The sequence below is a fragment of the Dipteris shenzhenensis genome, chromosome 21 (assembly GCF_047967505.1).
Source record: "Dipteris shenzhenensis isolate YYH24624 ecotype China chromosome 21, Dip_SZ_1.0, whole genome shotgun sequence".
Taxonomy (NCBI): domain Eukaryota; kingdom Viridiplantae; phylum Streptophyta; class Polypodiopsida; order Gleicheniales; family Dipteridaceae; genus Dipteris; species Dipteris shenzhenensis.
The window spans coordinates 9,357,872-9,372,370 of record NC_141616.1 but is presented as its reverse complement, the minus strand read 5'-3'; the positions used below and the strand labels follow the sequence as shown (position 1 = coordinate 9,372,370).

The following is a 14,499-nucleotide window of genomic DNA, read 5'->3' as shown; positions in this document are numbered from 1 at the left end:
AGACAATGCATCATCGAACTTGATCCAACGGCCTAAAAACAATGCTTATTGCGAACCATTTAATGCAGTTTTTATGGCAGGCAGCCTAGGGGAAAGTTTGAGTTTTTTGAGCTCTCCTTGAACCACTTGTCACAATCGTGGGCATTGATTTCAAGCAAATCTAACAGTGTGAAAAGCAAGGTGCAAAAGCATAGTTAAGCTTTTTATTAAAAGGATGGGAGAAAAGCATAGAAGTGCTTTTGTCATAAATCTATATAATTCGTAACAAGCACATGATTGTCAGCATTGTCTGTGTCTTCAAGCAAGAATGGAGAGATCTGGTTGCTTGCAGTGTCTTCAATCAAGATTCTGAGGTAAGATTCTCTCCCAGTCGATGTGCGTTCGGTATTTTTTGTTTATAGATTTGAGGTTGCGAGATGATTGAATGATTAGAGCTCTATGGGAATGATGTTGATCAATCTATGTATCTGTCTCACTCCACGCATCACGTAAGCTACAGTGGAGACACTATGGTGAGGTTGTTGGAAGCCAGCTAGCCTCTAGGATTTCGTGTTAAGCATCTGCAAGCAACCAAGATGGTTTTGTCTTTAAGTAGGTGCTAGCACATAAGCATAGCAAGCGCCTTGAAGAGATGAAGCCCAGTGTGGCATAGCCTTGGCATGTGAAGCTTTGGAGAGCCTTGGGATGACCTTATGCTCTACTCTCACAAGCCTAAAAGCTCGACTTACTACAGTGATCAAACTCCCATTTTCCAGAGGTTGGAGAGGCACGTAACGCTGGCTAAGTGGAGAGTGAGAGTGCTACATGCTCTACTTCAGACTTCCTCTAATGATAGTTGTCTTTTTGTGCTGTCCAGAGTCTAGCGGACGATCTGAGAATGTTGGAATCATCTGGCTCAAGGACACACGCAGATCCTCTCAGGGTCACATTGGCAAGTTTTCAGGATATTGTCTCTCGGCGGTCGACTATGATTACAACTATTGACATTCAGGTAATATGCTAGTTTCTTATTCATTCGTGAGACTTATCCTCGGTGCTAATATTCTCAATATTTATATTCACCCATTCCCTCGGTTTATAACTCTTTGGGGAAGGAAGCGTGCTGCCTCCCCGCCCATACTATGAGTGGTTATAGTAATTATATATCATATATTATAATATAAATATTTTCAATTACTCGTCCATTCAAATTTTCTTTTTTTTCAATCCGAATTCTTACAACATTCCTCTTGTTTAATGCATGTTATCGATGCGAGGGAGCAAGGAAATCCAAGATGGATGCAAAATTGAAGGATGACTACACCTTTGGTTGTAGTCCATGTGACAATATTGTAAAAACTGCAATGAGGATCAGTTATTGTATCGCCTTCTTCATTTATTCGTTGGACTTCAGCTTCCAAAATATGGACATCACAAAATCAATAATAAATCACCACCCCTAACATTTGCAGGGAGGATCAAGTCCTAATGGACCCTGTGTCGCGTCTCATGTCCACTATTTTACTCATTTATTTTTTCCTTACAATTGAGAAAATAGTAGGATTCAGCTTCAATTTCGAGTTACTAGTTACATGCTCCATGATGGAAAGACTGCCTGCTGCAAATCTAGTCGATCATATACTTGAAAACACACGCGGAATGAACACGCTTGGATGTCCGATCGATGACAAGTGTGTGTCCTTCGCCTCTCATGCGCCAAGTTTCATGTATTTTTGGCTTTCAGGGCACTGTCCCCAAACTGTGCTCCCATTGGAAACTGTCGGCTAGAAACAACCAAGATGAGGCTCTGGCTGAACCTGCTGAACCGGCTCTCGGCAAATGGCATTCTTTGTCGGGTGACGACGGGGTAGGGAATCGGTGCCACCGGTTGGAAACCGGTTCAACCGGCTCTCGGGTCTCGCGCTGATTCGGATTGCCTATTTCTCCATGACTTGGCAAGAATGCCACGATTGTACAGGCATACTGGTAAGTCTATTCTCCGCATCAGTGGAGAACCTACATAAATTGCCAGCTTTTTTTGATAGCACCCTAACTGCTCACCCAAGTTCCAGTCCTCCAGTTGAAAAGTAATCTCGCCTCGTTTGAACTGAGAATTATTAGCTGATGTTGGCAATTGGAGGTCAAGTTTTCTGGCAATTTTCCAATGAACAGGCAGATATGACAGAGAGAAACATGGGAGTTTGGCATTGTGTTATAAGGTACCACTACCTTCCTCGCAACTTCATTGCAATTACCGGACCCAATGGACCCCAATCGGTAGAACTATCCGTCGGAGTAAACGTTTTCTTTGTTCGTCATTCATTCTTTCTTGAAAAGGCAAAATCAGGGATTTATAAAGTGGGTTTCGCAAAGTGGGAATAGCAGTGTTAATCTAGCGTCCTTTGGGGTTGCAGCTGCGGGGCCTGCTGTGCTGTCATTATTAATTCGTACAGCAATGCCCGTACTTGCGACAAGCTAGATTGAATCGTGTGCATGGATCCCTAGCACATCAGGAATTTGACAAACCTAAAGTTGCCCACTATCATAAGTGGTACCTTTTGTACCGGTCGCTGAGTAACTAATTTCTTTGGCTTACATCGTAAAGATAACCAGGCTTTGCCTACGTCACCAATGCTTGCTTTTCTATAAGTTTAGCAATTTACAGATCCAAGAAAGCATGAAAATCTAGCCTTGATCACAAGAGCAACATAGTGGAAACTGTCTGCATGGGAGAGATTTGGCTGGGTCAAGGATAGCTAAAGCAGCATAGCGGGACTGCCCACCTTTCTCTACCTATGTGAGTAATTCTATGGATGATTTATCGATACAAAAAGGGTTTGCAATTGCCAGATAACGCTGAGGCTAGGTAGGGAGCAGTTACAGGGTATTCCCTGAGAGACATTGGGTCTGTGACGCCACAAAGGTACTATAGGTTGAATAGATCAGCAAGCCCAAGGTGGTGGAGGACCTCATTACTCTCTCCTATCCATTACAGTAATCCTCCAGTAAGTGAGCTCAAGGTACAAAACTGTTGCTCGCTAGTCACAGTGCAGCCAAGTGCTGCTTCATGTCTACACAGCTGGCTGCAAAACTGAAGGCCTAAGTGTCTGTACTTGCACTGATGGCAAAAGATACGACAATACATGCATGCAGATATTATCATATAAGGGGACGATTAGTTACCTTACCTTGGTAACTGGTATCACCATTTTGTGGTGGTGTTGCCTTTTCATGGTAATGGTGCATCATCATCGATGACGTTAGATAGGTCAAGCTGCTGCATGTAGTGCTTATTCCATATCTTGGAATTATTGGGACACGTCTAGATCAGTACTGTATGACCTTCCACCTGGTCATGTACCCCATTAAATAGGGGAGCAGGCTGGGGAGGGCTCACCACTATGCACCCCCGACTGACCCGGTAAAACCTGATCAGTTGACTTATCACATTGGTTGAACCTAGTTGGTTGATTAACTGGGTCAGCCTTTTTTGGGATGCCTTCTGTGCAGATCGGTTGCTTTATCTATGTAGGAGATCCACATTCTTGGGACTTTTCGTGTCTTGTTTATGTAACAAAAACCTTTAGGGGAACTTTATGTCTCGTTTGTGCAACCAAACACCTTCAGTGGACTCGTGCCTTGGCATGTGCGATGAATAATGAGGTATGACCGATGAAAGCAAACTTCCTGCACCTGCTACAACTTCTTCTATTTCTAGATTCCCCACAGTGTATGGCAGTGGCATGGGACAACCTAAGGCTTACAAGGCTACAGATGTAAAGTCATCCTTTAAACCCACTCCAAAGGATGATCTGAGTGATAAAAGAAACAAGTTGGTTAAGCAGTTATCTCAAGCAATTATTGATGACAGGAAGAAGAAGAATTTGTGCTACCTTTGTGGTGAGAAGTGGACCCCTGAACATAGGAATGTGTGCAAAGCAAAAACAGGAGCAAAGTTGAGCTTGATTCTAGAGATTGATGAGGATTTATCTCGTAATACATCTGCAGCAGAATCTGAATTTCATGAATATCAGGACTGTGTGAATGAAGGCCTTGATGATGATGAGGATCATAGTTCCAAAAAGGGGACCACCTTTCCCTTTGATCCAAGTGGGTTATCCATGTTTGATACCATGCTTATGGATGATAGTTTACCAAGGTGCTCAAATAGATCTAGACAATGGAACATTGAAGTTGTTGAAGATTATGAGGATGAGGTCAGAAATTTTGATGGAAATGATGCTGTTGATGATGATGAAGTGTATTGGGATACACAATCAGTTGTGTAAAGCATATCTCCTGATGTTTTTATGGGCTGCAAGGACTCTCAAACCCTTAGGTTAAAAGGAACAATCAACAACAGATCAGTCCACATTTTAGTTGACAGTGGGAGTACTCATAACTTCATTAATGCAAAGACACTTCAAACAGTGAGGTTATGCCCATCCACTTTGGATCATGGGATCAAAGTTGAGGTGGCTAATGGTCAGCATTCCCACAGTAAGCAATATTGTCAGGCTGCTCAAGTGCAACTTTCTCAAGACTATACTTTTCATGGAGATCTATTTGTCTTGGAAATGGGACCTATTGACATTGTCCTTGGTTGTGAATGGTTGAGAACCTTGGGAGAATTCGCTATGGACCTGTATATGAAGTTTATGCATGAAGGTAAGCACATCACTTTGATGGGTCACCAATCTCCAAAATTGTCCTAAATTTCTGCAAGAAGAATGGCCAGAGACCTCCAAAGTGTTTGTGGAGTCTATGCTATTTAGTTGACCAAGTCTCAAGAGGGTAATGGGTTGTTGGTGGAGGATAAAGACATGCAGTCCCTATTACAGCAATACTTTGATGTATTTGCTGATCTTCCCAACCATCTCCCTCCCGTGAGAGATGTGGATCATGCAATTGTGTTGGAGCATGCAACAGCAAGTATTGGAAGTATCGAGGACACACCAGTTGTATGCCAAATCAAGTAAATGCACTTTCATGGCTGAAGAAGTGGAATATTTGGGCCATATTGTTAGCAGTAGTGGCATTAAGGTGGATCCCAGCAAGGTAAAGTGTGTAAAGGATTGGCCTATACCTCAGAATATCACCCAGCTAAGAGGGTTCCTTGGTCTAGCATAATTTTATAGAAGGTTTATAAGGTCAAGACTGATCATAAGATTCTCAGATATTTTCTATCTCAGTCTTCTCTATCACCTAAGCAAAGGAGATGGCTATCCATTGTGCAAAACTTTGACTTTGACATAGATTACAAGATGGGCAAAGAAAATATTGTGGCAGATTCTCTTTTCAGGATATGGGCTTGTACTTTATCATCTATTACTGAGGTTTATAAAGATTGGATCCATGACATTCAAGAAGAGTATCTCAATGATCCTCAAGCAGCTGCTATGTTGCAAGACTTGCAAGATCCTGACTGTGAGCAATATCCCAATTTCAAGTTGCACAATGGGCTCTTGTGGTATAATGATAGAATATTTCTTACTGAAAATTCCTCCTGTAAGCTGCTAATCTTGCAAGAATTTCACTCATCTCCTATGGCTGGGCATATAGGCCTCAACAAGACGTATGATAAGGTAAAACATAGTTTTTATTGGAAGGGGCTTTGGAAGGACGTTCTTGCTTATGTTCAAAGCTGTAAGCCCTGTCTACAAAACAGGGAGTTGAATTCGAGGCCAGCTGCTCTACTACAACCTCTACCTATACCTCAAGGTAAATGGACACATATCAGCATGGACTTTATTACAGGTCTACCAGTGACCTCTAAGGGTTGGAAGAGTATCTTTGTGGTTGTTGATAGACTTACTAAAGCTGCCCACTTCATTCCTACTAAGACCCAATTTACAGCTTCCAAGGTGGCTAAGCAATTCATGGAGAATGTGTTTAAATTACATGGACTTCCTTAGGAGATGGTGAGTGATCGTGATGCTAAGTTCATGGGGCATTTTTGGCAAGAGCTTTTCAGTTCTATGGGAACACTTCTTACCCCAAGTACAGCAGATCACCCCCAAACTGATGGGCAAACAGAGAGGGTTAACCGCTGGTTGGAAGAGTATCTAAGGCATTTTTGCTTTGAGACCCAAGCATCGTGGGATCAATGGTTGCATCTAGCTGAATTTTGTTATAATACCTCCAAGCACACTTCAATTGGTATGAGCCCTTTTGAAGCCATGTTTGGCTGTAAAGCCAGGATGATTTGGCTAACATGACTGCTCTATTACAGCAATGTAAAGATAATATGGTAAGGGCCCAAGCAAGGATGAAGGATTATGCTAATGAGCGTAGGAGAGATCTTCATTTTGAAGAAGGGAATTATGTATTTCTCAGATTACATTTCTCAGATTACATAAGTCTAGGCATGCTTCTTTGAAAGGTAATATTAATGTTGAACTTGCTCATAGGTATTATGGACCTTACAAGGTTTTGAGGAAAGTTCCATGTATCACTGCTCAAGAAGTATTTGGGGCCTAAGGAGCAAGTTATGGAAGAGCTACCTCCTATGGATGAAGAGGGCCAAATTGAGTATATACCTGAGAAGATCCTTGGATTTAGAGATCATGTGTTGAGGAACAAGTCCTACATGGAATATCTTATCAAATGGAGAGGTCTACCTGATGAGGAGTCTTCTTGGCAGCCATCTACAATTGTGGAGCAGTACCCTCAATTGCTTAGCTGAATTCTATGGCCAAAATTGAGTCTTTATGAGCAGATTTGATTTTCCCTTGCTATATAGCATATATGGACATGCTGCAGCCAGCATTCACTATCCTTTCTCAGATCAGCATGTCTCTCACTGGATTATATGATCAGATCTGTTATATTGGACAGCATAGCTCTTCCACACAATTGCCTGATTTCTTGGGAATATTATATGATCCATTTACAGATCAGCATGCCTACAGGGAGGTATTGACTGAGAAACTTCATTGTTCAGTTGATATGACCAGAATTGAGCTGTTCAGGTTTACAAGGAGCATTGTATGTCCAGGTTACAGCCTTTTCAAATTTGAGGACAAATTTCTATTTGAGGAGGAAGGATTGTAAGAGAGGGTTACTTTTTACTTAGGCTAAAAGTTAGTAGAAAGGCCTTTATTGGCTTGTAAGTGTTTTCTTCTTTTTTTAGGGGATACCATAAGTTGCCATGTGGCATCGTAGGAGGTAATCCCATAAGCAATACTGCTTTGTACTGCCCTGGGCCATACCTATATAAGGGCTCTAGTTGTACTTGGCAATTCATTCATGACTTGTACTTCATTACTGAAATAGAATATACAGCAAGAGTTCAATACTCAGCTGAATTCTAAAAAGGATTGACTTCCTCCTGTCCTTGTGCAGCTCCTCACAAGTCCCTATTGAAGATCCAGCCCATGATCTTCCTCTCCTACCCTTTTCCTAAACATAAGGTTCTGCACTACTTAACTCTCCTGCAAATTCTACTAAACGTAGTAGTGTTTACTGTTAGTTAGGAGCAGTCCTGTGGCAGTGGTGATAGGCTGTGTATAAATGTGCGTGTGTGCGCGTGTGTACACACACGCACGTACACGCATGCGCACACTTTTATTGTGACAAACCTAAACACATAGCAAAAGATTGCAAATTGAAGAAGGTTGATCAACATAGGGAGGAAGGAAGATCCAATAGTTGATTCGATGAAAGAGGACCTATTTTTTGTGGTTGTCCCAAACATCCCCGAGACTCTTTCCACACAATCAGGTGATTGCTAGGATGGTAGACATTGAGTGTTGGTGCATGGATTCAAATTTCTGTGTGCAGGATAGCATCTGTAGCTCAGATTCAGAGACTGAGATGAGGCCATCAACATTGAGGGCGAAGAAGATACAATTGTACACATTGAGTGGATACTTGAAAAGTAGAATGACCAAAATTGTTGCATGGCTTGAAAATCACAGAAGGATGGCACTCAAGAGGTGTGCCGGACTTGTTGCAATAGCAGACAACAACATGAGGATATTCATTCAAGGTTATGTATTCTCACTCAAGGTTAGCCTAGAGTTTGAACATGAAGAAAGAATGTCCAAGACCTGCCAGATAGCTAGAGGGAACAGCTTCAGACTAGAGGCATGTGATGTCTCTCGCATGATGATTGAGAGAATTGGATACATGGACTCCTTGAAGGCCATAGAGTTGTAGCACATGCTTCCATTGAATGCACACTTCGTTCGGTACTTTGGAAATAGAAATCTACCTCACAAACAAAGAAGCCTGGCCAAAGAGTTCATGTAGCATGACATTGGAGATATATAGAGCAAACTCTATCAAAGACTGTGTCGGAAACGGGAGGGTCACAAGTGGAGAGTATGGAAGGTACCTTGGAAGTTTCAAGATCCGAACTAGAGGATTGCTCATGGGGAGCATTGATCCAGAGACATTTAGAGTTTCTAGATGGAACTTTGGTGGAGGTGATCTACATGGGCCAGCAATTAGGATCTCTCTACACAAGGGTCAACTTGGAAAGATTTGTCAGATGCCCACTACCACTTGGAGGGCGACATATATAGATGAGTTACCAAGTATGGCGCAGATGGAGAGTGGATGATGCGGAGTGGTTTCCAGATGACATGGACCACGCCATTAGTTAGTGGACGCTGGAGTTTTATCTATGGGTTTGGATCAGATATAGATGACACCTTCGACGTGTTCCTAGGGAGCAGATAGTGTGCTTTCTTAAGGAGCGGGCTATGGCTCACGTCTTGTTAAGAGGGGGTGTCAGAATAGATGGGTCAACTCCCTGCTTGTAAGCCCTCAAATGAGGGGAGTGACTCTTGTGGAGAAATAGGGGAAGGAAGAGGGATGAAGAGGCTGCCATGTGGACAGCACACAGGCTGCCACATGGAAAACATATGATTGTCCTTCTCGGTATTAAGTATGACCCACCCCTCAGGGCAGATCAGTCCACATTGGGACTGTCATGGTGCTGCCCACATATGGGGCTAGACATGATCCTTGTAGTGGGCATGCAGGCTGTTGCAAAAGGCCCATGAGGTATGGAGCTCGACACAGACCCAGCATATGGCACAGCATATGGGGGCTTTTATATGCTCCATGGAAGACTGGTTGGCAGATCCTGGTCAGCCAGCAGACCAGCCCATAAGGGCCAGTTGGCAGCAGGTCGGCCAATCTCTAACCCTAGTCGGTTGAGGGGCAGGACCAATCGGCAATTTTAACGGCATGCCAGCCGGGTATAAAACCCTTGCAGAGTGCACTGCTGGCTGCAGTACACTCTGCAGAGTGCACTGCAGAGTGTACTGCAGCCTGCAGTAGCTTCTACATCCTCCATGTAGCAGACCTCCAAAGGCAGAAGGCTGTGCCCTTGCTTCCTGCGCCTGGGAATGCACTCCTGAAGGGTTGTACTGCAGCCTGCAGTGCTCTGATACCAATGTAATCCTCCCCAAAATCTCGTGGCAAATTACTGCAAAAACTCTCTCCTTTGCTCTCTCTCTCTCTCTCTCTCTCTCTCTCTCTCTCTCTCTACAAACACACTACGGCCCAGGACAATCGTTGGGCTGGACCCCCCCGAAGGGGGGGGGTCCAGCCTGATGACTGTTGCAATCTTCCCTTGAAAATTTTGTAGCAAATTACTGCAGAAACTATGTAATCCTTTGCTCTCTCTCTCTCTCTCCGTCTTTCTCTCTCTCTACAAGCACACTAGGCCCAAGGACAAATCGTCAGGCTGGACCCCCCGAAGGTTTTTATTCATGAAGAGAGAATTTGAGTACATAGTTCAGTGTAGAGTTCAAACGTGAATCCATTTTACAAGAGCTTCAAGCTCATTCCAAAATGGCAACATGCCACTTGTAAAAAAACTAGACTAAATCCTATTACACCTCTAAGGGCAATTTCTGGGGTCTTCGTAGCACTTGGTCACGCGGGTGGCCTCCGAAATACTTGCTACGCTCCAAATTACTTGGGTCTTTAGCCCCTCATAGTACCTGCAACAATTAATTAAAGTGAACCACCATGGCATCCATTGATTGTTAGCGCTTTGCATGCAAATAATAAACTGTGGACTAATCCTAGTCACAGGTGGGCATCCCCACTGAACAAACATGTGAACAAAACATAGAACACAATTCTTGGTCGACTGAAGTCAACCCTCTTGGTCGTAATTAAGGGGCTTTAACCAATGGTCGTGGTGCCTTAATTATGGCCAAGTCTCTCCAACCAAAGTTGGCACATCTCTCCAACCGAAGTTGGCACAACTTGGTTATTGTAGTTAACCCTCTTGGCGCATGCCAAGTCTCGTTGACCGAAGTTAACACTCTCTGACCATAGTCAGCTCTGTGGTTCTCTGGTTAACCGCAGTTAACCCTCTTGGTAATAAACCAAGTCTCCCCGACCGAAATCGGGCTTACTTGACTAGAGTCAAGTATCTTTGACCCTAGTCAATTCTTTGACCATTAAAAGAACTCTTTGACCATAATTAACACAAATGAAAACTCTTTAATTATGATCATATAAATGGTCAACTGTACTTTGACTTAGGATATTTACATTGTGGTGACCATTGTCTAGGGCCCTAGTGTGTTTGTAGAGAGAGGGAGAGAGAGAGAGAGAGCAAAGGAGAGAGTTTTTGCAGTAATTTGCCACAAGATTTTGGGGAGGATTACATTGGTATCAGAGCACTGCAGGCTGCAGTACAACCCTTCAGGAGTGCATTCCCAGGCGCAGGAAGCAAGGGCACAGCCTTCTGCCTTTGGAGGTCTGCTACATGGAGGATGTAGAAGCTTGAGACTGTTTGTAATTGCAAAGAAGAGTGTTGTCGTTATCATGTTGCCCTTCTCATTCAAGCAGTTTACTGTCTGGTGGCATCTCTCTCGTATAACTTGGCATCTGTTACTTATCATCAAATGATTCCTGCATCGACCATGATGAGTTGAAGCTCCTTTGACTGCTTTCAATGTTGAATATATGGCATGAAGGTTCTATTTTTCTGCCAACTTTACACAAATATTGTGAGGCTCTAATGTTCCATGGTTTTCGCTCTTGACAGGTCTTGTGCCTCTGTCTTTTCGAAGCATGGGTTTATGCTCATGTGTCATGGATTGCTTTGAAAATTGAACATGGCAAAATTGTGTTTGAAGTTTAGATGGCTGGGATCCTTCTCCATGTCATCTCCATTTGTACTAGTGACGAGGAATTGCTCCGTCTATAAACTCTTGGTCAGAAATGCTTCTGATGCAGCAGTAAATGCGGAGAGGATCTCTAATGGCAGCGAAACGTCTGGTCTGTACAGTGGAGACAAGTGTGTGGACACTTTGGAACATCAACACTCTGATGACTTGAGAAAAGCTGCTGTGAGAGGGGGTGATGTCTCACAAGAATCCAGTACAGTGAGGAAACTATGTGGACTTCTAGGAAGTCATGGGTGGGAACAAGCTATGGGAAGGATTCTCTCTGTGTCAGCACTAAGAATCTCACCGCACATAGTAGTTGAGGTTCTTAAGGTTCAAAAAGATGTCCAATTGGCTTTCAAGTTTTGTATATGGGCTTCTCAGCAGAAAGGTTTTTGGTACAATTCTGTTGTAAGTGACACTATGGTCGAAGTTATAAGGCATTCAAGCGAGTTCAAGAAACATGGGGAAATTCTGGATCGAATCAGAAGGGATGGTTGCACGGTACCTGTTGAAATATTAAATGACTTAATCAAGAGCTATTGTCGGGCTGGACTAGTGGAATATTCTGTTAGAACTTTAAATGAAATGAGGAACTTTGGTTGTATGCCCACAGTATATTCTTATAATGCTGTACTTGATTCTCTTGTGAAAGTAAACCAGCTTACTTTGGCTCGTAAAATTCATGCACAGATGGTGCATGAGGGTTGTCCTTTGAACAAAGCCACTTACGACATTTTAATACACAGTCATGGGAAATCTGGACTAGTGAGGGAGGCTCATAACCTTTTGTTGGATATGGAGAAGGATGGATTCAGGCCTGATGTTATTACCTATACAAGAGTTATTGATGGCCTTTGCAAGGTTGGTATTATTGAAGAAGCCTATGCACTTTTAAAAGAAATGATGTGGAAGGGTTGTACACCTAACGTGGTGACATATAGTGCAATGATTGCTGGTCTTTGCAAGGCTGGTAAAGTAAATGAGGCATATATGCTTTTGAGAAAGATGACAGAAGCTGGTTGTATCCCTAATGTTTACACATATAGCATATTGATCAATGGTCTTGGTAGGAATGGTAGATTGGAGGCTGCTTGCAAGCTTTTGAAAGACATGGTTGATCAGGGATGCATTCCCAACGTGGTCACTTACAGTACTGTTATTGCAAGCTTTTGCAAAGCCAATCGAATTCATGAAGCCCATCAGCTATATGAAGAAATGATGGATAGAGGCTGTGTGCCTGATACTGTCACTTACAACACCCTTCTGGATGGCATTTGCAAGATAGGGTGGATGGATGCAGCTTTTACAGTTGTGCATGAAATGTTGATACAGCATTGTGTCCCTAGCACGTCTACGTTCAACATTCTGCTCAACAGTTTATGCAAGGCTAATGAGGAGGAACCTGGTCTGAAACTTTTGTTTAAAACTATTGAGTATGGTCGTGCTCCAAATGTTGTCATGTACAGCATGTTGATGGATGATTTGTGTAAGGTCGGAAAAGTAAGCCAGATCTTGAAAATTCTTGATGAAATGAGACGTCTAGGTTGTAATCCTGATGTTGTAACATATAGTACCCTGATCTATGGTCTTTGTAAGAGCAACAAGCTTGAGCAAGCTCGCAGGCTCTTGCATGAGAAAGGCTGTAGTCCTAATGTTATTACTTACACAACCATGATTAATGGTCTTTGCAAAGCAAATAACATGGATGCAGCCTATGCAACATTGGTGGAAATGGTTGAGAGTGGCTGTGCTCCTGATTCTGTAACCTTCTGTACAGTAATTGATGGTCTCTGCAGAGCACATAGTATAGAAGATGCATATGAAGTTTCAAAGGAAATGTTAAAAAAGGGGTTTGTTCCCAATCCTGTCACGTACAGCAACTTGATGGACCAGCTTTGCAAGGAAAACAAGGTGGATGAGGCAAGCAAGCTTGTAGAAGAGACTATTAAAAACGGATTTGCTCCTGACATGGTTACATTCAATACTGCAGTCGATGGCCTTTGTAGACAGGGAAAAATGCATGCAGCTCAAAAGCTGTGGGAGGATATGGCAAAGAAGGGAAAACATTGACTGAAAAAACAAAGGATGATGAAGGCTGGGCCTTTCTGAAGGTTACTAGGTGCAGCAATTAGAGGAGTCGTCATAACCTGCTCAGATTATGGGAAGCCTGGCACCGTAATATAGCTCTTTCCAAATGATACCAATGGATATGAATGGGAAAGAATTTAACAGCAAATTTATTTGTTGTCAGCAAATAAATTTGGATCTTTAATCATAACCACCATTCTATCTTCAGGAGCAAGAGAAATGCAACTTATTGAAACCTGCTGCTACATATTACATAGTAAAAGAATAGTATGTAGCTTTAAAAAACATGGGGCTTTCCAAAAGGTGGACAAAAACAGGCTTGGAAATATTGCTCACGAAATGGCATGTTGATCTTGCGTGACTTTGGGTACGTCAGTTCTTAGTACAATGCAGTAACAATGCCCAAATTTGTGGGCTCAATTGTAGATCATAACATGATTATTTTTTACTTCGATTAAAAAATGGGATGCTTTACAAACTTATGATATTGGTTTCTCCATCTGAACTATTTCTTAATGGGAACAAACTTATTGATATGCAAAAATTCATATGCTATTATATTTTAGCCTTGCTATGGTATTGCTGTTAGAAAAACCTAGACCCTTGGCTAGTTTCTCCACGCATTGGAAATTGCATGGATAAGATGGAAGATAATAAGAAATTTCAAACTTCAAACTTTCTGTGTCAACAAGAGAGCACTCACAGATAGACAACAGTAGAACAGGCCAAAATGTCTCGGAGTATATTGCACAAAATCTGGGCCTCAGAAAGCTTCATCACGGATCCCAAAACATGCAACAATCTGCTGCCCTGGATGCTCTATAGTGAGCACAAGCACCAAATTCAGGACATGGGCAATAATAGAGCAGGCCAAAATATCTGAGAGTATATTGCAGAAAATTTGAGCAAAACCCTCTTACAGAAAGCTACATCAGAGATCCCAAAACACGTATTAAGGCAATGCCAGGAGCATGGAAGACACATGGTGGGTTACTTTTGGATCATCAACCACAACTTGCATCTCACATCGATATAGAGTGTGGTGCATATATGAGTTGCACCGAGGTTCAAATTTTAAGAAAAGGGAAAATATAGCATCTTTGAGATGTCATTACCTCTCTCCTCCCTAATCTCTATTGCCTTCATCTGCTTGTAATTGTGGTAAACCCATTAGGGGAGATTTGGGTTCTCAAAGGGACTCCTAAGGAGGTCCCAAAAGTTAACAAAAAGTTCATGGGCATTTAGAGGGAAACTTAAAGAGGCCAGAACCTATTACTAGAATCTCCCA

General features: G+C 42.5%; 1 protein-coding gene across 2 annotated transcripts; it reads left to right on the top strand.

Moving 5' to 3' along the window:
* Positions 1-1,765: 1,765 nt before the first annotated feature.
* On the top strand, positions 1,766-13,668 carry LOC147888467 (uncharacterized). 2 transcript variants are annotated; one of them, XM_087392774.1, is made up of 2 exons: positions 1,766-1,965; positions 11,000-13,668. In XM_087392774.1, the coding sequence occupies exon 2, from the start codon at positions 11,070-11,072 to the stop codon at positions 13,191-13,193; it is 2,124 nt and encodes a 707-aa protein (XP_087248900.1). In that variant the 5' UTR covers positions 1,766-1,965; positions 11,000-11,069; the 3' UTR covers positions 13,194-13,668. The 2 variants fall into 2 exon arrangements, with proteins under 2 accessions (XP_087248900.1, XP_087248899.1); XM_087392773.1 differs by lacking the exon at positions 1,766-1,965 and adding an exon at positions 2,122-2,198.
* Positions 13,669-14,499: the final 831 nt, after the last annotated feature.